The sequence below is a fragment of the Lithobates pipiens genome, unplaced genomic scaffold (genome assembly GCF_037356315.1).
Source record: "Lithobates pipiens isolate NorthernLeopardFrog02 unplaced genomic scaffold, aLitPip1_a1.2 Scaffold_1, whole genome shotgun sequence".
NCBI classification, from domain to species: domain Eukaryota; kingdom Metazoa; phylum Chordata; class Amphibia; order Anura; family Ranidae; genus Lithobates; species Lithobates pipiens.
Window position 1 is genome coordinate 43,734,803 of NW_027507685.1, and position 22,647 is coordinate 43,757,449.

Here is a 22,647-nt window from a genome sequence, read left to right on the forward strand (position 1 = left end):
CCCCTTTTGGATTTCTCTATCTGTGCAAGCACACATGGATCTATAGGTGTCTGCCATCCATCACTGGTGCTCATTTAGCATCTTCAAACAGAACAGGGTCAATTTAAGTGTCAGTCCACACAAAATTCAAGTTTGTGTATCTCCTTTTGGCACCTTATACTGTATCTCGTAGGCAGGCATTTGATGGAGTGTCCCTTTATTATAAACCTGTACTTTGCCAGTGCTACCCAAAGTGCTCACTTCCCTTGCACTTTCCACTGCGTCGACCTTCTACCTGACATCTAAGATCTACATAGAGCTTTTGGGTACATGCTCCCTGTGCCGCTTCACAATGCTGCACTTTGTGCCTAAGCTGTTAATTGCTAGGCCCAGTCTTTAGCATACTGTATGTTTCAACTTGCTTAGCACATCAAAATGTGCATTTGACTCTCTGGTATTTTGACAGCAGATTTATGTGTCAGGAAAGAGTAGGAAGGTAAGTACACACTGCTCATAACCCCATCTCAAAGTGAACTTACAACTTTTCCAAATATGGGCCAACTACAGGCTCACTTCAAGGCGTTTCCATCTAAAGCAAAAAAGAGGGCATCACTTTTATGCCACGTACACACGGTCGGACTTTCCAACGGCAAATGTGCGATCAGAGCTTGTTGTCGGAAATTCCGACCGTGCGTAGGCTTCATCAGACAGTTTCCATCGGAATTTCCGTTGCACAAAATTTGAGATCCGGTTCTCAAATTTTCCATCAACAAAATCTGTTTGCGGAAATTCCAATCTTGTGTACACAATTCCGATGCACAAAGTTCCATGCATGCTCAGAATCAAGCAGAGGAGCCGCACTGGCTATTGAACTTAATTTTTCTCAGCTCATCATACACGTTGTAAGTCACTGTGTTCTTGACGTTTGGAAATTCCGACAACTTTGTGCGACCGTGTATGCAAGAAAAGTTTGAGCCAACAACTGTCGGAAAAAATCCCATGGATTTTGACGAAACGCCCGATCGTGTGTACGCAGCATTAGACTTCTCTATGTACTAATTTCCATGGGTTTCTATTTCCATAAAGGCCATTTGAATTCTCATTTTAACATGGCTAAATACATTCCAGGTGCATCAAATATGCGGTGTGCAAAGTCTTTATTTTCCTTTAAAAACCAGTCACAGACTCAGAAGAAACACCTGTAATCTGCAAGCATGCTGCATATTTGGGACTCTTGCTGCAGAGAGCATAAGCTTTCCAGATTGCAAAGCTATACAGTGAATCTGGAAAGTATTCACAGTGCTTTACTTTTTCCACATTTTGTTATGCTGCAGTCTTATTCCAAAATGGATTCAATTCATTATTTTCCTCAAAATCCTACAAACAATACCCCATAATGACATCGTGAAAGAAGTTTGAAATCTTTTGCAATTTTTTACTTATTTTTGTATTAAAAAAAAAAAAAAAAAATCACATGTACATAAGTATTCACAGCCTTTGCTCAATTCTTTTTTAAAGCACCCTTGGCACCAATTACAGCCTCAAGTCTTTTTGAGTATGATGCTACAAGCTTGGCACACCCATTTTTGGGCCGTTTTCCCATTCCTTTTTGCAGTACCTCTCAAGCTCCATCAGGTTGGATGGGGAGAGTCGGTGCACAGCCATTTTCAGATCTCCCCAGATATGTTCAATCGCGTTCAAGTTTTGGCTTTGGCTGGGCCACTCAAGGACATTCACAGAGTTGTCCTGTAGCCACTCTTGTCTTTGTTATCTTGGCTGTGTGCTTAGTGTCATTGTCCTGTTGTAAGATAAAACCTCACCCCAGTCTGAGGTCTAGAATGCTCTGGAGCAGGTTTTCATCAAGGATGTCTCTGTACATTGCTGCATTCATCTTTCCCTCTATCCTGACTAGTTTCCCAGTTCCTGCCGCTGAAAAACATCCCCACAGCATGATGCTGCCACCAGCATGCTTCACTGTAGGGATGGTAGTCGCCAGGTGATGAGCAGTGCCTGGTGTCCTCCAGACATAACCCTTGCCATTCAGGCCAAAGAGTTCAACCTTTGTTTCATAAGACCAGAGAATTTTGTTTCTCATAGTCTGAGAGATCAAGTGCCTTTTGGCAAACTCCAGGCAGGATGTCCTGTGCCTTTTACTGAGGAGTGGCTCTGTCTGGCCACACTACCATACAGGCCTGATTGGTGGAGTGCTGCAGAAATGGTTATTCTGGAAAGTTCTTCTCTCTCCACAGTGGGGCAGAGTGAGGCTCTGTCCCTATGAAAATGGGGTTAAAGTGGACACAGAGTCTGCATATCAGCAGCTTGCAGAGCTACAGAGCATAGATTTGAAACAGAGAAAACTGCTCTGGCAGTTTTCTCCGGATCTTGCCATTTCTGGAAGAGGTTCTGTAGTTTAGAGATCCTTCAGGGTCTTGGGTGGGGTGGGATCTCCAACCCTGTGTCCAGGTCTTGTGGACAGCCAGCAGGGTGTGTGCCCAGGTGCACACAGCCCATATAAATAATGAGGGGCTGGTGAGAGCAGAAGGGGAAGGAAGGTGGAGTTGGAGCATTGGCTGCTAGTAAGTGTCTCTGTGTGAGGATAGATGCTGTGTGCATTAAGAAGATCAAAGCAGTGTGCATTGAAGGGCTTGAAGCTGTGTGCGTCCAAGGAGCCTAAGACTGTGTGCATCCAAGCAGCTCGTTTGAGAGGCAAGTACCTATAACAGCAGTACTGATGAAGAGTAGCCAGGTGGGCTAACATTTTCATTTGGATGTTGTGAATTTAATTGAAGCTTGGACCCCTTGCGTGGGATTCCTGGATGGACTTTTGTTTTTTCCCTTTAATAAACAGACTCTTAACTATAAATGCCTGTCTGATGTGGACTCACTGCACCAAAACGCATCTATCCACTTGAGCTGAACAATCCCCAATGTCACAACATAGAAACGCTGGAGTCAGAGTGACCATCGGGTTCTTGGTCACCTCCCTGACTAAGGCTCTTCTCCCCTTACCACTCAGTTTGACCCGGTGGCCTGCTCTAGGTAGAGTCCTGGTGGTTCCTTCCTCCATTCACGGATGATAGAGACCCCTGTGCTCATTGGGAATTTCAATGCTACAGACATTTTTCTGTACCCTTACCCAGATCTGTGCCTCGATACAATCCTGTCTTGGAGGTCTATAGACAAGTCCTTGGACTTCATGGCAGGGTTTGTGCTCTGGCATGCATTGTTAATTGTGGGACCTTTATATAGACAGATGTGTGCCATTCCAAATCATGTCCAATCAACTGAATTTACCACAGGACTGGACTCCAATCAAGTTATAGAAACATCCCAAGGATGATTAGTTTAAACATGATGCCCCTGAACTAAATTTTAAGTGTCGTGGCAAAGGTTGTGAATACTTATGTACATGTGACTTTTTTAATTTTTTTCCTTTTTTTTTAATAGGTTTGCAAAAATTTCAAACAAACCTCTTTCACATTGTCATTATGGGGTATTGTTTGTAGCATTTTGAGGAAAATAATTTAATCAAGGCGGAAGTGAAGCGATGTGAATACTTTCCGGGTGCACTGTAGGTCTGGTTTAGGAGGGGCGTGACAGACCTCTTCAATAGGTTCAGTGCTTCCCTATAGAGAGTAAGGGTCCTGTTTTGCAGCATGATTGCATGGGGACATGCCTTTCTACTCAGACTATGCTTTGTTTATTTCTAAAGAAAGCATCATTTGCAAGACTCTTGTTTTGAATTCCTTGGAATGCCTTTAAGTGATTCAAACTGAAGGCCTAATTAAACTTTTAGTGAATATGGATGACTGTATGAAGTTCTGACCAAGCTCTGCACCCAGTTCCACTGAAATGGACTAGTTGATAGGAATGTACCTAACATAGTCTAAAGCAGCTGATTGGTATAGCTCTGGGCCTCATTAGGACCATCACTTTCAGCTAGTCCAACTTAGTGGGACTGGTTGGGACTTTTTCATCCATATTGCCTTATAGTCTTTGGTCTGCTAAAATTCATAAGTAGTTCAGGTCTCAAACTGCTCATTACTCACCATGTAATTTTAAAGAGCCACATGAGTACTGCAGTATTGACTGGAAAAGTCATTGGGGAAACTGTGCATAAGTATTTTCACACACGAGCAAAGAGTTATCTTAATAAGACGGCACATCTTCTAAGAGTGAAAGGAAATAAAAGCACATTCCAATTTCTTAGAGCTTTTGTGCTTATTGTCTTGGGGAGTTCCGAGAAACTGATACACGCAATACTTGTGTCATGAGATTGTTTTGTCAACCACAAAGGCAGAAAGGGGAATAGTTTTAAGAGACTTCAAGATCAACCAGAACCATTGTTCACACTCTTTTATCACTGGCTATCTCTATAATTTTTGACGCATACAAAATTTGCATTATTTTCTTGCTTGTCACAGGATATTAGTCTGTATTTTATTTTTTTTGCACAGCCTCGCATGGGCAGAAGGAGTTATGCATCACAAATTAGACTGGCTGACATGAAACCTGTGTCATTGCATTAAAATGATTCTAATCCTTATTTTTTAGAAAATAATGTGTCATACTTATCTGCTCTGTACAGTGGTTTTGCACAGAGCAACCTCGATCCTCCTTTTCTGGGGTCCTCCACAGCAAGAGCCCCCCGTATAAGGCAAGCTGCTTCTCATGGGGCCACTCATGCAGGTTCGGTCCATACACAGACACAGCGGCTTGGTCCCATCTCCTGCCCCTCACCGGATTTGATTTACAGAAGCTGCTGCCTCTGTCCTGTAAAGAGCTGCTGCTCTCGGGCACAGTGCTGGATCTTGTTGTAGCATAATATAATAGATGTTTGAATGCTTTTACAACCTCAAGAAACCACATTTAAAATATCCATTAAGCCAGGGGTAGGGAACCTTGGCTCTACAGCTGTTTTGAAACTACAAATCGCATCATGCCTCTGGAAGTCATGCCTGTGATTGTTAGGGTCTTGCAATGTGTCATGGGACTTGTAGTTTCAAAACAGCTGGAGAGCTAACGTTCCCTACCCCTGCAAGCGGTCTGTCCTCCAATAAAACAATGCACACCAGTAGTGCTAGGCTGCCATACAATATATCTAGTAGAGAACTTACAGTAAAACTATGGGCAAAACTTTTCATTTTGGATAGGGTTATAACCCTTGTCAGGTTATTTTTTCACCATATGTGTCCAATTAGGGAGTCCCATAGCCAAAACAGGAAGTGAGAGGAAATCCCAAATTAAGGTAATTCCTTGGGGACCCTCAGGTCACCAGAACTGGTGTTCCCTAAAGAAAGATTTCCCCTCTATTATGTTCCTGGGGACAACCCAAATTTGGGGATTTTCTTTTTACTTTTACATTCAATGATAATAATGAACAGAACAAGTAGAGAGGGTGAACAGGGGCACAGACCACAATAAAAACTGACAGGTGTTCTAATCCCTCTCCACTCTTTTCAAAACAAAAACAGACACATTTTGCCTTTTGTTGTACTTTACAATCAAAGACATCGGTGGCATAATAAAGGAGCTGCCTCTTTTGTGAATATGTTAAAGCTAGAAAAAAAGTTGCTTGCTCATCATTATTAAAGCCATTCTCCACACTAATGTATTATTAGTGGCATAGTATTTCCACTGTTGCAAATTCCCCCGCCTCCCCCCTCCCTTACCCTTTTTGTATGACACTTATTGGTGAGTGAGGATGCCGTTGCCATGCAGCAATATTAATGGAGCGATAGAGTATCTTGCACTGAAGGAAATGCTTACTTATGCAAGTATTAAAAATATTAACATATTTGGTGCTAATGGCTGTTATTGGGAATTTTGTTGTCTTTGTGTCTTGTTCTGTTCATTGTTGTGATCTTGTGTTGTCTTTGAGTGTGGCATGTGTTGCAATAATTTTCCTTTGGGGTTAATAAAGTATTCTGAATCCGAAAACCTCTTTAGGAAATCGGTAAGCTTTAAGTAAACTCAAAATGCATAATCAATTTATTTTTTTTGCCAAATTTTAATCAGTGTTTGATAAAAAAAAGTTACTTAAAATATGTTGAGGATGATTGGAGCATACATCCGTATCCCCACGCCTCCATCTATACAGTTTAGCAGGGGTATGATCGCGTTGAGTGAGCCTCTGAATTGGTGACAAGGACACTAGGGGAGGAGAAATCAGTGCCTGCTCCCATGGGTCTCCCCTCATTAAAGTCCCATATAAATGAGAAGCCCTTTTCTGGAGTCGGCTTTAGTTAACAGTCCAATCATTACATTTTTATATTCCATTCATTGAAATGTATGGGCCATGCATGTCTCAATTGAAACTATTGGAAAAACTTTTGAGTCGGAAGATGAAATTCCACCAGAAGTGACTGAAAGGTTTTCAATACACTGCCCTCATCTGGGTCAAATATCTCACTCCCCTGTCCCGCCACAGCCCAAAAACTTGCAATTTATTAAGTTCTGTTTAGAAACGAATTATGCCAAATAGGCGTATAGCAGTTATATCTCTCCCACTTCAGCAGCTTTTACACCTGTAGCTAGAGGCAATGAAAGAGCAGCAATGTGGGGTGTTGCTGACATGCAGCAAAGGCGCCAGCCTCAAGTTGGCAAAGCAATGGGTATTTGGAATTATAGGAGTGTAAAATTGCCAGAGTAGGATCCTCCAGGTCAAGGAGACTTCTTTTTCCAAATAAGTTAATGAAATAAAAAATGTATTTGTCTATAGCAGTACTGCAGTGACCAGACTGGGGAGTTGTGAAAGAAGTACAGTAATTGGGGTGCCCAAATCATTTAATGAGATTGGAGCGGCCACCAACTGTTACGTTTCTGCTTAAATTTCACTAGTAATGGGGACAGATTTACAGTATCTCACAAAAGTGAGTACACCCCTCACATTTTTGTAAATGCTTCTATTATATATTTTCATGTGACAATGCTGAAGAAATGACACTTTGCTACAATGTAAAGTAGTGAGTATATAGCTTGTATAACAGTGTAAATTTTCTGTCCTCTCAAAATAACTCAACACACAGCCATTAATGTCTAAACTGCTGGCAACAAAAGTAAGTACACCCCTGAAAATGTCCAAATTGGGCCCAATTAGTAATTTTCCCTCCCCGGTGTCAGGTCTCAGGTGTGAATTTGGAGCAGGTATGTTAAATTTGGTATTATCGCTCTCACTCTCTCATACTGGTCACTGGAAGTTCCACATGGCACCTCATAGTAAAGAAATCTGAGGCTCTGAAAAAATTGTTTCTCTACATAAAAATAGCCTAGGCCAGTGATGGCGAACCTTGGCACCCCAGATGTTTTGGAACTACATGTCCCATGATGCTCGTACCCTCTGCAGAGCAGTTCAGCATCATGGGAAATGTAGTTCCAAAACATTTGGGGTGCCAAGGTTCGCCATCACTGGCCTAGGCTATAATAAGATTGCCAAGACCCTGAGACTGAGCTGCAGCATGGTAGCCATGACCAAATAGCGTATTAACAGGACAGGTTCAACTCAGAACAGGCCCCACCATGGTCAACCAGAGAAATTGAGTGCACATGCTCTGCGTCCTATCCAGAGGTTATCATTGGGAAATAGACATATGAGTGGTGCCAGAATTGCTGTAGAGGTTGAAGGGGTGGGGGTTCAGCCTCTCAGTGCTCAGACCATATGCCGCACACTACATCAAATTGGTCTGCATGGCTGTCATCCCAAAGGGAAGCCTCTTCTAAAGATGATGCACAAGAAAGCCCGCAAACAGTTTACTGAAGACAAGCAAACTAAGGACATGAATTCCTGGAGCCATGTCCTGTGGTCTGATGACACCAAGATAAACTTATTTGGTTCAGATGGTGTTCAGCGTGTGACAGCAACCAGATGAGGAGTACAAAGACAAGTGTGTCTTGCCTACCGTAAAGCATGGTGGTGGGAGTATCATGGTCTGGGGCTGCATGAGTGCTGCCGGCACTGGGGAGCTACAGTTTGAGGGAACCATGAATTGGGACATACTGAAGCGGCCTAGTTTCTTTGGAGACTGGGCTGCATGGTAGTATTCCAACATAACTCCAAACACCCCTCCAAGATGACCACAGCCTTGCCAAAGAAGCTGAGGGTAAAGGCGATGGCCTGTCTCTAGACCTAAACCTTATTGAGCATCTGTGGGGCATCCTCAAACGGAGGGTGGAGGAGTGCAAGGTCTCTAAAATCCACCAACTCTGTGATGTCATCATGGAGGAGTGGAAGATGACTCCAGTGGCAACCTTTGAAGCTCTGGTGAACTCCATGACCAAGAGGATTAAGGCAGTGCTGGAAAACAATGGTGGCCACACAAAATATTGACACTCTGGGCCCAATTTGGACATTTTATGTTAGGAGTGTGCTCCCTTTTCTTCCCAGCTGTTTAGACATTAATATCTGTGTGTTGCGTTATTTTGAGGGGACAGCACATTTACACTGTTATAAACGCTGTACACTCACTACTTTACAGTGTAGTAAAGTTTCATTCCGTCAGTGTTGTCACATGAAAAGATATAATAAAATATTTACAAAAATGTGAGTGGTGAGGAGATACTATAATTCCAGATACTTAGTTAAGACACAATTTTTAAGTCCTATTCTAGCCTGTGGGTTAAAAAAGCTGCAAATGCCAGTGGCAAAAATGAGCAATCCGAATTACTCTCTCTTTGGTGTGTCAGAGCACCTTGGAATAGAACTGCAATTTCTTTGAAAAAAGAGGAATGAGTTGAGGTGGTTGGACGTATTACCCAGACTATCATTGGAGCTCATGTGTATTCATCTTCTGAGAAGTAAACCCTGGTGCAGACTTAGAAAATACAAAAATAATTATGTTTAACAGACTACCTAAAAATATCTTCAGCACCTTTAGCGGGAGCCGAAATTTGTGTCCAGCCAAGAAGAAATTTAGGCTGGCCTACAGCCCACCGTTTTACAGCTGCGCTAAGGAAATCTGAAAAATTATAATTTTCAATGTGTCCTATTCACACTATAATGCTGCACATGCATGTCATCAAAAAGTATTTCAACAGACATCATTGTGCGTTAAAATGGATGGAAATGTACATACATTTTAGTGCAAGTCAGTGTGAATTGGCCCTCAATGTATATAAAGTATAAATCATGGCTGTTATTAATTTTTGATTTGGAGGACAATAGTTGCACAGCAGGAATGATATTAAAACCCAGCTCTATACAAGCATTTTTAGGGACTTCGTGGAGTAGGCTTAAAACCCTTGTTTGGCTTTTATTGCTTTCTTGTCACCTTAGGGGAGGTTTCCCCTTGTTTCTTCTCACAATTTTAAACCAAACAGGAAATGTGGTAAAAATTCCTCAACAGGTAGATGACTTTTTAAAATGTGACAGTCTAATCCAGTCTATTCAAAACTGAAAAAATGGGTCTGGAGTTAGTCTTTAAGGTAGCAACCTTTATAGTCCAAGAATTTGGATGTGATTCTTTTCTGGTCTGAAAAAATAGTAACAGAAATCTGTGAAATTGTGTATTTGTTTATAGGCTTGTATGGGTTAATAACATCAATAATATAGGTATATAAGTGTTAGGATCACTTAGGGCAAGTGTTAGGTGCAGTTCAGGAGGAGGCTTTCTTTTAATAACTGGATAAAGTGTCTGATTAATGAGTTTAGACAATTGAAGAGAAGCAGATTGTCATAGCTATGTCCAGGGGCATGGTGGACTTGAGAAAAAATATTTTTGTATATAAACTCTTAATTCTTTCTACAGGATTCTAGCAAAAGCCCAAAAAATGTCAAGAAATTTCTCCCAAAACGAAAACCAGAACGAAAAGCTTCGGATGATGAATCTGCTCTTAGGAAAAGTATGCAACAGTTATTTTTATTTGTTCAGGTTTAGAGACTAATATGGACTTTAAAGGATGTTCACTTTAAAATAAATAAATGCACATGTAAAAAAAATGTGCATTTACTATTTTTTTGTTGCAGGAGCCTGTAAAGTGTTGCACCAGTGATCAGCAGATCACTGGTACCATGCAGGACTCCTGCAGCTCTGTGAGTGTATCGGCTTGCTCGCACCTCATATGAGCAAGCCGATACACGCTGACAGGAAGAATGAATGGTCAAATGCTGCTGGACCTTGTAGTTTTCCATTCACAGGATACTGTGAATGAGTGATGGGGCTGGTTGGAGACCAACTGGGCCACTTTTTAAAAAAAATTGTGACAGGTAGCGGAGAGGGAAAAGATCTCGCTAGTTGTTTGATCGAGGGGGGGGGGAGGGTGTGGGGGTGTGCATGTAATATGTTACAAAAGCATTAACCTTTAAATCTCTGAGAATTTGACATTTTTTTTTTTTTATTAAACTGCTTGGGATGCACAGCACAACTTTGCAGAGAGGCATTAGCTGTCTTCTCTGAGTGCATGATCAGATCTAGGTCCGGGAATGTAAGGAGCTCTGTACAATCTAGCTGCAGTGAATCATTCCATTCCGCAGGCTTTTTGATTGAACAGAGCTACATTGTTTGCTGGAAAGCATTAGTATTTCAACGATCAATGCCACCTGTTCCCTGGATTTGCTTGTTAAATCTTGTCTGGTTCTACCATTAAAGCCTAAAGCTGACCATATGTGGATCGAAATTCGGCCAGTTCGGCAGGGACCGGCTCAATTTCAATCCTTGTATGGCTCTGTGACTGAACAGACGTTGATCTACCGATCAACGTCTGTTCAACCAGCCTGTTGGAAAATGTCTGCTCAATCAGTGCTATAGACTATACCCTGCAGCGCTAATCAATATAGTCAGAGTGCCAGGAAGTCTCCCCATCATCGGAATACAATGTTTCAGTGGGGAGAATTTTCCCATCCACCTCAAATGTATGGTTTGGGAAATTGGGTGAGTTTTCTTTCAGCCTGCTGGCTGAACAATAAAAACTGACTCGTCTATGTCCAGCTTAGAACTATGGGCAAAACTTTTATTTTCATTTTGTATAGAGCAAGGAAAGGTTATAACCCCTGTCAGATTTTTTTTTTCACCATATGTGTCCCATTTCAGAGATTTCCCTTCACTTCCTATCAAAACAGGAAGTAGGAAGAAATCCCTGGAAATTAAGGGAATGTCTTGTGGACCCCCAGGTTACTAGAACTCCAAAGGAAGATTTCCCCTCTATTACTTTTCTGAGGACAATACAAAATGTGGGATTTTCTTTTACTTTCACTTTCAATTATAATGGTAAACAGGACAAATTTGGAGGCTGACTCTCCCTAACTTGGGCACAGACAGCAATAAAATCCTGACAGTTCTAGTCCCTCTCCACTCTATCCAAAACGAAAAAAAAGTTTTGCCTAGTTATACTTTAACTTCACGTTTCTTGACCCTTTGAATAGTTTGAGCCAAGGTGACCTAAACTTTTTACCGCACAGATGCATTTGCTGGATGCACTGCATTAACTGTATGTAGTCTCAGCTACATACAGTATACAGTGCTGTGTTCCGGCACTGGGACAGAGACTTTCCATCCCATTCCTGAAAGAAAATGGAGACGGGCTGAGCATGGCTCAGCCATGTATAGGAATCTCTGTAATCTATGAATGAATAAGTTTAATTGGATGAGGCGGCAGACGATGGCACCATCTCCAACTCGGCTAATCAGAGGAAGCCATGTATTCAGTCATAAAATACAAAGCTTCCTGTGAATGGCTGGGCACTCAGCCTGATGATATTTATTGTGGGAGTGGGAAGAGAAGTCCTTATCCCACTGCTGGAACACAGCATTGTATACTTTATGTAGCTCAGGCTACATACAGTTAATACCACATGCCCAGAAATTACACCTGCTAGTGCAGTAAATAGTACATTTTGGGTCAGCTTGGTCCAACCAAACTACTTAAATGGAAATCAAACATGGAGTTAGTCTTTAAACCTATTTGCCTGTTGTCTGTAGAATGCATACATCCTTAATAAATTGCACAGAGGCACCTAGAAAGAGGCCTTTTGAAATGAATTTTCTCATGGTGCTGAGAATGCATCCGCTGAGAGTTTGATACCTTCAGGGAACAATATACAAATCTCGAAGGCAGACTTTGCAAGCAGTCCGTCTGCCTAGAATCTGTCCGCTGATCCCACCCTAAGCAGGCAGTTGGTTGGTCCATGTCTGCTCTGCTTATGCAGAGCAGACACAGCCTGCTCTTGTCTGTTGGTGGTTCAGATGTAAACTGGACCACCTGTCCATTTACGCTCGACTGACATACGACCAGCTAGAAGGATAGGCAACGTATCCCCATTCGTCTGTTTTTAGCGGATTGGATTGGATGCCGACAGGTGTAAACAGGCACATGTCCGTTTACACCCGCCGTTCCATAGAGGACATAGGAGGATCCGATCGGGTCTGCCTGAAAAACTGACAGGCAGACCCAATCTGCTTGTGTGAAGGGTCCTAATACAGCAGCAAAATATGAAAGAAAAAGCTTATAAAATGACTTTGACCAGACAAGTAACCTTAGTTTAAAAAAAAGGAAATAAAAAATTTTCCTATTTAAGACCATATTACTGCTAGTTAACACTAAACAGCTCTAATAAACAGCTGCTTCCACTTTTCCCCTTATTTATTATTTTCTGCCGATTTTTTTCATTTTTATACTCTTTTTAAAGATGAAGTCCTGTATGATCTTAATTGCATGCTTACATTAGTCTACACAGGACCCGGAAGATCATGGTGATCACTGTGGTAGTGTGGACTACTACAGTGATTGTCCGCTTCCACTGTTATTCAGATATGAAGGTAGAGATATGAATAGTTGGATTGTATTTTTTATTTTTTTCGTTTTCTTGATTTTTTTATTTTTTTTATTTGTAAGTAACTTCGTATTGCTTTGTACCAAAATTGTACATTTTATTGTCATTATACATGTGATAAATTACAGAACACTATGTATAGTCTTCTATGGGCAATAACAAAGTATTTTTACATTTGTTATGTCTATTTGTCAGAAAACAAACAAAATAATTTGTAGCTGGCCAGATAAGTAAAAACTAATTCGGAGCAACACTCAAGCTTTTATCTCGGTAATATAGCAAACTGGCTTAAACACCTAAGGCATAGGCAGCTGTGAAATGCAATTACAATATACTTAATTGCGAGCTGTTTGTATTTTAGTACAAGGCAAACATCCATTTTTGCTCTTCTGTACACGTTGTCATTCTCTTCCTCAGGATGTAGATGTACAAGACTGTATTGTGGGGTTGGAAGATAACAGGTCATCTTTTTAAAACAATATCTTGCTTACATTTCCCAGTTGTAAAATCCATTGTAAATCTTTGTGAATAGGAGTGAAATAAAACTGTGTTCTTTACATTGCTAAACCTTATTTTCCATTTTCCAGGCACCATAGCACTGGAAGAAGATGCACAGATTCTGAAAGTGATTGAGGCTTATTGCACAGGAGCTGGCTTCCAGCAAAACCTCAGCTCTGGTAATCTAAATGTCTACAATTTTGTTATTACAGAACTGACTACAGGAAAATTAACATTTATAGATTCTCTTAAAGTGGCCATGTTGCCAGACCATTTCTAAATAAATGATCTTTCCGTAGGTCTATATGCGCTTTTCAACCTATTTTATGCCCTTTTTACCTGTAAAAGCTTCCTTTGTGCTGACATCCAAAAGTCCTGAGATGTCTGTTGGGTGTCGCTATTTTGAATGCCCTAGCAGGCCTAGAGCTGTCAATAAATTGAGTAATTGCCCTCCTGGCAGCTAAGTAAAAGGTTATTTAGCCACTTCCCACCAGGCCACTGCATATGCATTCAGGAACGTCCCTCAGAAGGAGGGGGAACGCGCGTGGGCCTCGTGCAGTGACGCCATCCGAAAGCGCTCGTGTCACCCGCACATGGCACATCTCAGATCGGCGGGAGGGCTCTGTGATTGGCCCTCCTGATCACATGATGGCCGTGTCCAATCACAGCTGTCATGTAATGTAAACAGAGAGTCGGTTGTTAGGCGATCAGCTCTCTTCTCCTCACACATTAGTTGTCGGTGAGGAGAGGAGAGCAGATCGGTGTGTATGAGCTGTTTATTTACAGCTTTTTACACACTGATCACCAGCATAGTAACACACAATGTAAAACACATGTCCCCACATGGTAAAAACACCTGTCCCCACATATGTCCCGATGATTATCTGCATACATATGTCCGTGATCACCTGCATACATCTGTACATGATCATTTGCGTACATCTGTCTGTGATCATCAAACCAATTATTATACACTTAACAGGATTTTTTTTTACCAAAGACATGTAGAATACATTTTGGCTTAAATTTATGCCAAAATTAGATTTAGTTGGATTTCTTTTAAAATAGAATAAAGAAAATATAGTTTTTTTTTTTTTTTTTTCAAATTTCCGCTCTTTTTTTCACTTATATCGCAAAAAATAAACGCAGTTGGGAATAAATACCACCAAAAGGAAGCTCTATTTTTGCCAACAAAATGATAACAATATCATTTGGGTACAGCGTAGCAAGGCCGCACAATTGTCATTGAAAATTCGAGAGCGCTGAAAGCTGAAAATTGGCCTGGGAAGGAAAGGGGCGAAAGTGCCCAGTATTGATGTGGTTAAAGAGGTGAGAAGGAGCTGGGCCAGCACAGAGATTAATTACACACCCACAGAAGATGAGAAGACTGACATGCAAGTAGGAAGGAGAAACTTTGGCTGGGCTAGGGAGACTCTTCTGTGAATGTTTGAGTTCCCTAAGTTCAGAGGCACATTACAAGTTAAAATGAGTTTATGGAAAGGAAAATGTTACAAATACACATTACAAATTCTTTATTTTTATCTTGCTCTTAAATGGTGTTTTTTAGGTTGGTGCCATTGTCTTTTTAAGTTTTTAGAGTAATGGACTAGACCCTCGTATGGGATTTTTTTGGGGCATAAACGCCAAGATTAAAAATCACAAAACGTTATTAATACATAGTGAGACATGTCGAATACATATAAAAATACCGATGCATTTACAGTTCACTGAATATTGTTGGTAAGTATATAAAAATAACCACAGTTTACTGTCAGCGTAGATCATACAGACCGAGTTTAACCCAACGCATTTCTAGGATTTTGAGTTTGTTCTCTTCTTCAGTAGTAAGTTCAGTAGTAAGTGGTTATAATAGAAAACTTATCTAAAATGAAAAAAAGGAGGGAAAAATGGGAATACGTTTAGACATTTTAACAGCATATTACATAGATAATGCAACAGTATGTATATATTTACTAATGCTGTAGATATAAACTTATGTCCTAGACTACCGCATCAATTAAAAAACATTCACCTACAAAGGGGGAGGGATAGGCCCAGGGAAAATACACCTCAGCTTTTTCCGTAGGTATGCTCAATCTGCCAAATGAAAGCAGAGTGATCGGTGTCATAATTATATCATAATAGGTTATAAATTCCCCTGACACATCCAGCTTAAAAGCCTACCTGAGTAGTCCAGTAGCAGAGCTAACTAGACCTGCCGATAGAAAGAACACATGAAAAAGTGCATGGATCCTGATGAATTATCAGTTGAAAAACCTAAATTCGATTACTTATACTATGGAATTCCAAATTGGTAGTCTATGCACATCAAGTGTGAACAGCAGAGGCTTACTCAAATTTTGGAAAGTCTGCATTAGGAATTTTCAACAGGGTCTATAGCAGCCTTTCTCAACCTTTTCAACACAGAGGAACCCGTGAAATAGTTCTACAGCCTCAGGGAACCCCTGCTAAAAATCTGAAATCTACAACTCATGATACATTACTGTGATGGTCAGTGGGAAGAATGGTCCTTACACTTGTGGTCATTGGGAAGAATTACCTTCTTACAGATGGTTAAAAAGGTCAATGGTATCAGTGGGAACTTATCTGAGAGGCAGAAATTGCCCAATGTTGAAGGAACCCCTAGCAACCCCCGGAGGAACCCTAGAGTTCCACGGAACCCTGGTTGAGAATCACTGGTCTATAGGAAGAGAGTCAGCAGGAACCCTGAATGGATTCCTAGTGTCTAAAAGAAAATCAAAATAACTAAAACTAAACCTCTGATTTTCTTAGTTTTTTCTGGAATTTCAGACCCACAGAAATTCTGATATACCCATAGAGCACAAAATCCCACCACCAATTTTGACCATCCCTCACGTTTTTATAATTTCCCGCTTTTTTATCCTAGACTATGTATCATTGTTGTCAAGGGAGGTATACGTGTACAGGGCTACATGTTCTTTACTATTGAACTACAGGCAAGTAAAAAAAAAAAAAGGGTTTTGCTTTGATATCCCCATTTTATAATCCTCTGTACAATAGAAATGTATAGGGGAAACCAATCAGAACTATATTTCTTTGCACAGGCATGCTTACTGGGGGGAAAAGCACAGGGATGACACCACCAGTACTTCTTTGAGCAATCACAGGGTGGAGCAGTTTCTGGGGCTGTCTTTAACTGCAAAGAAAAAAAAAATTAAAAAAGGGTGCAATGACTTTGAGTGTTGTCTCAGATATATGTTAAAAAAAGAGTCAATTGTGCACTTACAAGAGGATTCATGAAATCATGCATCTGGCATCATGGTAGCAATAATCCACCTTGCTTCTGAGAATAATGGTCTCCAGGTTCTCCTTCCAGAACTGAAAATCGGCACAGGAACTCCAACAAATCAGCCGAATTTATACAATTGGGGGAATCCTGGAGTAATACACCAGCAGAGTGCACCCGCTTAGTGCATTATAAAACCTAACACTTTAAAAGTAGAAGCATAAAATGCACTCAAAGATGTCCATAAAAGTGCTGCATAAGGCTGGATTCACACCTATGCATTTTTAGTGCATTTTGCAGATTTGCACTGCAGTCCATTTAACATGGTTTCCTATGGAACACGTTCTGTAGTGCAAATCTGCAAAATGCAAAAAGCACTAAAAATGCATAGGTGTGAATCCAGCCTAACACTTGGCCCTGTGTGATTTTTAAAGTCCTCCCCCTTTTCATGGTCAGTGGTGGGGATGAATTGCAGCCACTGGGAATGAGCAGCAGAGGACCCGCTTCCTAATGTTACAGATGGCATTTTTGTTGCCAGGTATGGACCTTACAGAGCAGGAAAGTGTCTACTTCTGGGTGCCTGTATCCTTGACAACGTGTTGCAGAAGTGCTACTCCTTTCTCAAACCAGTGGAAGTGTGTGCAGGGGCCAGCTATAAATATTGAAGCAAAATTACATGAGTGATATTATAACCACAGGGGAGAAAAAGTTAGAGCTGGGATGCTGAAATACATGCAGAGTTGACATTAAGAGAAACAAATTACATACTATAAATATAATGCAGTACATGCTAAACAAACATAATAAATCACAAGGAACAAAGAAATCAAAATAAATAAAACTCTATAGGTAATAATAAAAAGCTAAATGTGAACACTGAAAACGGGCTAAAGAGGATGCAAAAAAAAAAAAAAGATAAACCATAAGATAATAATTCATGAAAAAAGTTCTGCATGCAAACCAATATTGTTACAAGCAAAGTGAATTATTCCAACATCATGCCAGATTGATGATGAGCTCAGTTTTAGTTATACTCTTCTGAGTGCATGATTTACTCTTTTTATTTTCCAGCATTTTTATTAAAGTTTCAAGTAACAAACAGGCTCCCTTGTCAAGGGAAAGTATAACAAGATAACAGAATGGGCACTATTTTGAGAACGGTTAAGACACATTACATCAATGTGAAAAAGTCTTGTGTGGAAACCCTCTAGGAGTATATACCTAAGAATCGATAGGCAGTTAAGCCGTAAGATGACCTATTGGATCAAGTAATAATGAATTAAAAGTACAAACGCGTACCAAGTGACTACAAGAAATTACAAATAATGGGAGAAAAATTGTGGCCAGAAAGAAGGGAAAGAGAAAAGAAGTGAAGTGTCATTGAGGGGATCCCTGGAGCAAACACCCTATCAAGATAGTGAATTCACGGCTGCCACGTTTTATCAATTTTCGATTGAGTATTGGTTAGAATAGACGATGATTTATTGTTGATCATTTTCTAGTTTAAGCATAAACTAAAGTGGTTGTAAAGGCTCAAAGTTTTTTACCTTAACCACTTAAGGACCGCAATCTGTGTCCCGCGATTGGGTCACAGAGCTGAAGAACGAGGAGAGGTCTGTGTAAACAAACGTTTCCCCGTGCTTCCTACTGTGGCTGTCACCGATCGTCTGTTCCCTGATATAGGGAAAGACGATCAGTGACGTCACATGCCAGGCCACGCCCCCTACAATGAAATAAAAAAAAACATAACGTCAAACATAACGCCTACACTGCCCCCTAGTGGTTAAGTCCTTCACTGCCAGTGTCATTTAAGCCCCATACACACTATCAGATTATCTGCTGAGTTTTTCCTTCAGATTTACCAAAACCATGTAGTAGAAGGGCCTGCCTGATTGCATACACAACTCCTGAGGTTTGTCCTCATATTATATGGTTTTGGTAAATCTGAAGGAAAAACTCAGCAGAAAATCTGATAGTGTGTATGGGACTTTACACAGGAATCCATGCACTTAAATAGCACTGATTGCTGTATAAATGACAATGGTCCCAAAAAGTGTCAAAAATGTCCGATGTGTCTGCTATAATGTCGCAGTCACAATAAAAATCGCTGATTGCCGCCATTACTAGTAAAAAAAAAAAAATATTAATAAAAATGTTATAAAACTATCCCCTATTTTGTAAACGCTATAACTTTTGCGCAAACCAATCAATAATCTCTAATTGCTATTTTTATTTATTTTTTTACCAAAAATATGTAGAAGAATACGTATTGGCCAAAACTGAGGGAAAAACTTTTCTATATATTTTTTGGGGATGTTTATTATAGCAAAAAATAAAAAATATTGAATTTTTTTCAAAATTGCTGCTCTATTTTTGTTTATAGCGCAAAAAATAAAAAAAACGCAGAGGTGAAATATCACCAAAAGAAGGCTCTATTTGTGGGGGAAAAAAAGGACGCCAATTTTGTTTGGGAGCCACGTCGCACGACCGCGCAATTGTCAGTTAAAGCAACGCAGTGCCGAATCGCAAAAAGGGGCTTAGTCCTTTGGCTGCAAATTGGTCCGGGGCTTAAAGCGGAGGGCCGTTTAAAAAAAAAAAAATAATCAGCCCACTTGCCTGTCCAGGGCGCCCGCTATGTCGGCCGCCCGAGGCCGACCCGTCCCTCGCTCTCGGGTCCCGGCGCCGCCATTCCTTGTAAGGGAAACCGGCAGTGGAGCCTTACGGCTTCACTGCCCGTTTCCTACTGCGCATGCGCGAGTCACGCAGCACTTTGTGAATGGGATGCGCTGTGTTCTGGAACACACAGTTCCCAGAACACGGTGCGACCCATTACCCAGAAGACGCCGCACGGAGTAGAGAAGAAAGAAGATCTCCGCAGAGGAGGAAGAGGAAGATTAGGATTATGTGCCTAGCAACAGGCACTTCTGGTAAGTAAAAAAAAAATTTTTTTTCATTTTTTTTTTTTTTTAGATTTTTTTGTAATTTTTTATATACATTTTTTTTTTTTCAGGGTGGCCCTCCACTTTAAGTGGTTAATGAATTCTATGCATCAATGTAAAAAAAAACCTGTGTGCAGCTCCCTCCCAACTCACCCTAATAATTGAAAAATTGAAAAAATACAGCGCTAAGTGAACAATACAAATAAGATAAAGAACAGCAGCAGCTCAATATGAGATACAAATAGAAATAATAAAAAGGGAGCTCCAGTAACAGTAATGGAAAAAATGTGTTAAAACCATAAGTTTATAACCATTAAAATTCAAATAATGTGCATAAATCTTGAAATGACATTCAGCACCACAAAAGTAATAATGTGAATTGGTCCATATCTCATAATCACATGTGTAGAATCTTGGTATAACCACTGACGACAGCAAAAAAACTTGTGCACCTCCACCATATAAAATGCCTGCTTACCAGAGGCAAACTAACATGGGCTTGCGGCTGTTAACCTCGCCAAGGCCTTTATCCAGGGCAAATAGGCAACTCCCAAACACTTGATATGATGGGGCAGGAACACAAAACAAATAGTCAGGGAGATTTGATATTCGATTATTCAATGGTCATGATGAGGCCCAGGAGATAACCCAGAAAAGAGGAGCTCATCGTAGTGTAAATCGTATAACGAACATTTATTAAAGTTTAAAAGTTGCACTTACATGTAGTAAGAAAATATGATTGCAAAAATTTATGCCGACCGGCAAGTGAAAGAAAAGGGGTGGTAGGTTACGCTATGGGGCCTATATATAAGTACAAAGAAGTGGTATGTCGAGATAGGTAAGAGCAGCCTCTATTAATATCCACCTGGTGGGGTGGAGAACGTTAAGAGGGGGTTGCAGTGAATAGATCTGGCGCTATACCTATATATTGTCAGAGAATATGTCACTGGGGACTCATTTGTCCGAAGTGTTCAGTATAATAGCAGGTGGTAATAAGAAATGGGATTAGTTATATTAGTGTACCAATAAATTAAAAGTGTTAAACCAGCCCAATTATATAAAGAATTAAAGTGTACAACATCCTACCACTTGGTGTAGCACTAGTGAAATATAAAAAATATATATTACGAAAACTCAAAAAATTAAAAAAAATATTTTTCAAAAACAGTAAATATTTTCCAGCGTGCTGGCTATATAAGTGAAAAAACAAAGAAATAATGGAAACTAATAATCCTCAAAAGGGTTGTGACAAATTGCTGGTACAAATAAATATATAAAGTGCTAGTGCTATTGCATTGCTGATAAATTAGTGACAATAAGTATAAAACCAAGACAGACTGTGCTGTTTTCAAAACTGTTAGTGCACTGATGTGACGGTGAAGTTTATACAAAAATTCATGCAACAAGTAGAATAATACAATAAATAAGTGGTAAATATCAATGCTTCAAGTGAAACGTGCAAAAAAAATGAAAAAATGGAAACATAAAAAAAAGTCTCTGGTGAAATAGGATTGATGGGATTGTCCCGTGAAATGGGGAGAGGGGGTGTAATAAATTCAGATCTTATTCTCCATGCATTGTGGTCACTTCTAGGTTGTACTCTCACCGGAAAAAAGACCCCATCCGGGGTGGATCAGCCTTCACAATATTAGCTATTGTGTCGCTCTCTGGCTTGCTTCTGGTAAAGTATTGGGGATCCCTCGTTATTTCCAGGTGGAGTGTGCCACAGTATATATGTTAAAAAAGAGGACCATCCATAGTGTGATACCGTATGAGAAACAGTTTTATTGACAAAGATTAAAACTACTTACAATTGTGAGTAGGATTAGTAGCGGTTTTCATTTTTTTTGCACGTTTCACTTGAAGCATTGATATTTACCACTTATTTATTGTATTATTCTACTTGTTGCATGAATTTTTGTATAAACTTCACCGTCACATCAGTGCACTAACAGTTTTGAAAACAGCACAGTCTGTCTTGGTTTTATACTTATTGTCACTAATTTATCAGCAATGCAATAGCACTAGCACTTTATATATTTATTTGTACCAGCAATTTGTCACAACCCTTTTGAGGATTATTAGTTTCCATTATTTCTTTGTTTTTTCACTTATATAGCCAGCACGCTGGAAAATATTTACTGTTTTTGAAAAATATTTTTTAAATTTTTTGAGTTTTCGTAATATATATTTTGTATATTTCACTAGTGCTACACCAAGTGGTAGGATGTTGTACACTTTAATTCTTTATATAATTGGGCTGGTTTAACACTTTTAATTTATTGGTACACTAATATAACTAATCCCATTTCTTATTACCACCTGCTATTATACTGAACACTTCGGACAAATGAGTCCCCAGTGACATATTCTCTGACAATATGTAGGTATAGCGCCAGATCTATTCACTGCAACCCCCTCTTGACCGGCAAGTGAACACCCATCCACTAAGGTACACAGCGCAATGACGTCAGCACGCCACTCCTCCCTGGCTCAAGGTCTTTTACTTAATGAATTCTATGCATCAATGTAAAAAAAAAACTTCTGTGTGCAGCTACCTCCCAGCCTGCCCTAATACTTGGAAGATGGAAAAAATACAACGCTAATTGAAGATTGGCATGCTGACGTCATCTCGCTGTGTACCTTAGTGGACGGGTGTTCACTTGCCAGCCGGTTTCTAAAATTTTTGCTATTATATTTTCTTACTACATGTAAGTGCAACTTTTAAACTTTAACAAATGTTCTTTATATGATTTACACTATGGTGAGCGCCTCTTTTCTGGGTTATCTCCTGGTCCTCATCGTGACCGTATAATAATATAATAATTTAATCTCCCTGGCTTTTTGCTGTGTGTTTCTGCCCCATCATATCAAATATTTGGGAGTCGCCTTTCTATTTCCCCTGGATCAAGGCCTTGGTGAGATTAACAGCCGCAAGCCCATGTTAGTTTGCCTCTGGTAAGCATGCATTTTATATGGTGGAGGTGCACAAGTTTTTTGGTGTTGTCACTAGTTATACCAAGATTCTACACATGTGACTAGGACATATGGACTAATTAACATTATTACCTTTTGTAATACATGTGGTGTTGAATATTATTTCAAGATTTATGCACTTTATTTGAATTTTAATGGCTATAAACTTTTGGTTTTAACACAACATTTTTTCCATTACTTGTTAGCGCAGCTCCTTTTTATTA

General features: G+C 40.0%; 1 protein-coding gene across 5 annotated transcripts in view; it reads left to right on the forward strand.

The window, feature by feature from the left end:
* ARHGEF6 (Rac/Cdc42 guanine nucleotide exchange factor 6) overlaps positions 1–22,647 on the forward strand; it is a 174,645-nt gene that overhangs the window by 135,569 nt on the left and 16,429 nt on the right. For all 5 annotated transcript variants that reach the window (XR_013277464.1, XR_013277465.1, XM_077490420.1 and 2 more), the window contains 2 exons: positions 9,723–9,816; positions 13,330–13,419. Coding sequence is in view for 3 of the 5 variants with exons in the window: in XM_077490420.1 (XP_077346546.1) it covers positions 9,723–9,816; positions 13,330–13,419 (184 nt within the window). In the remaining 2 variants the exon portion in view is untranslated. The remainder of the gene's footprint in view (positions 1–9,722; positions 9,817–13,329; positions 13,420–22,647) is intronic.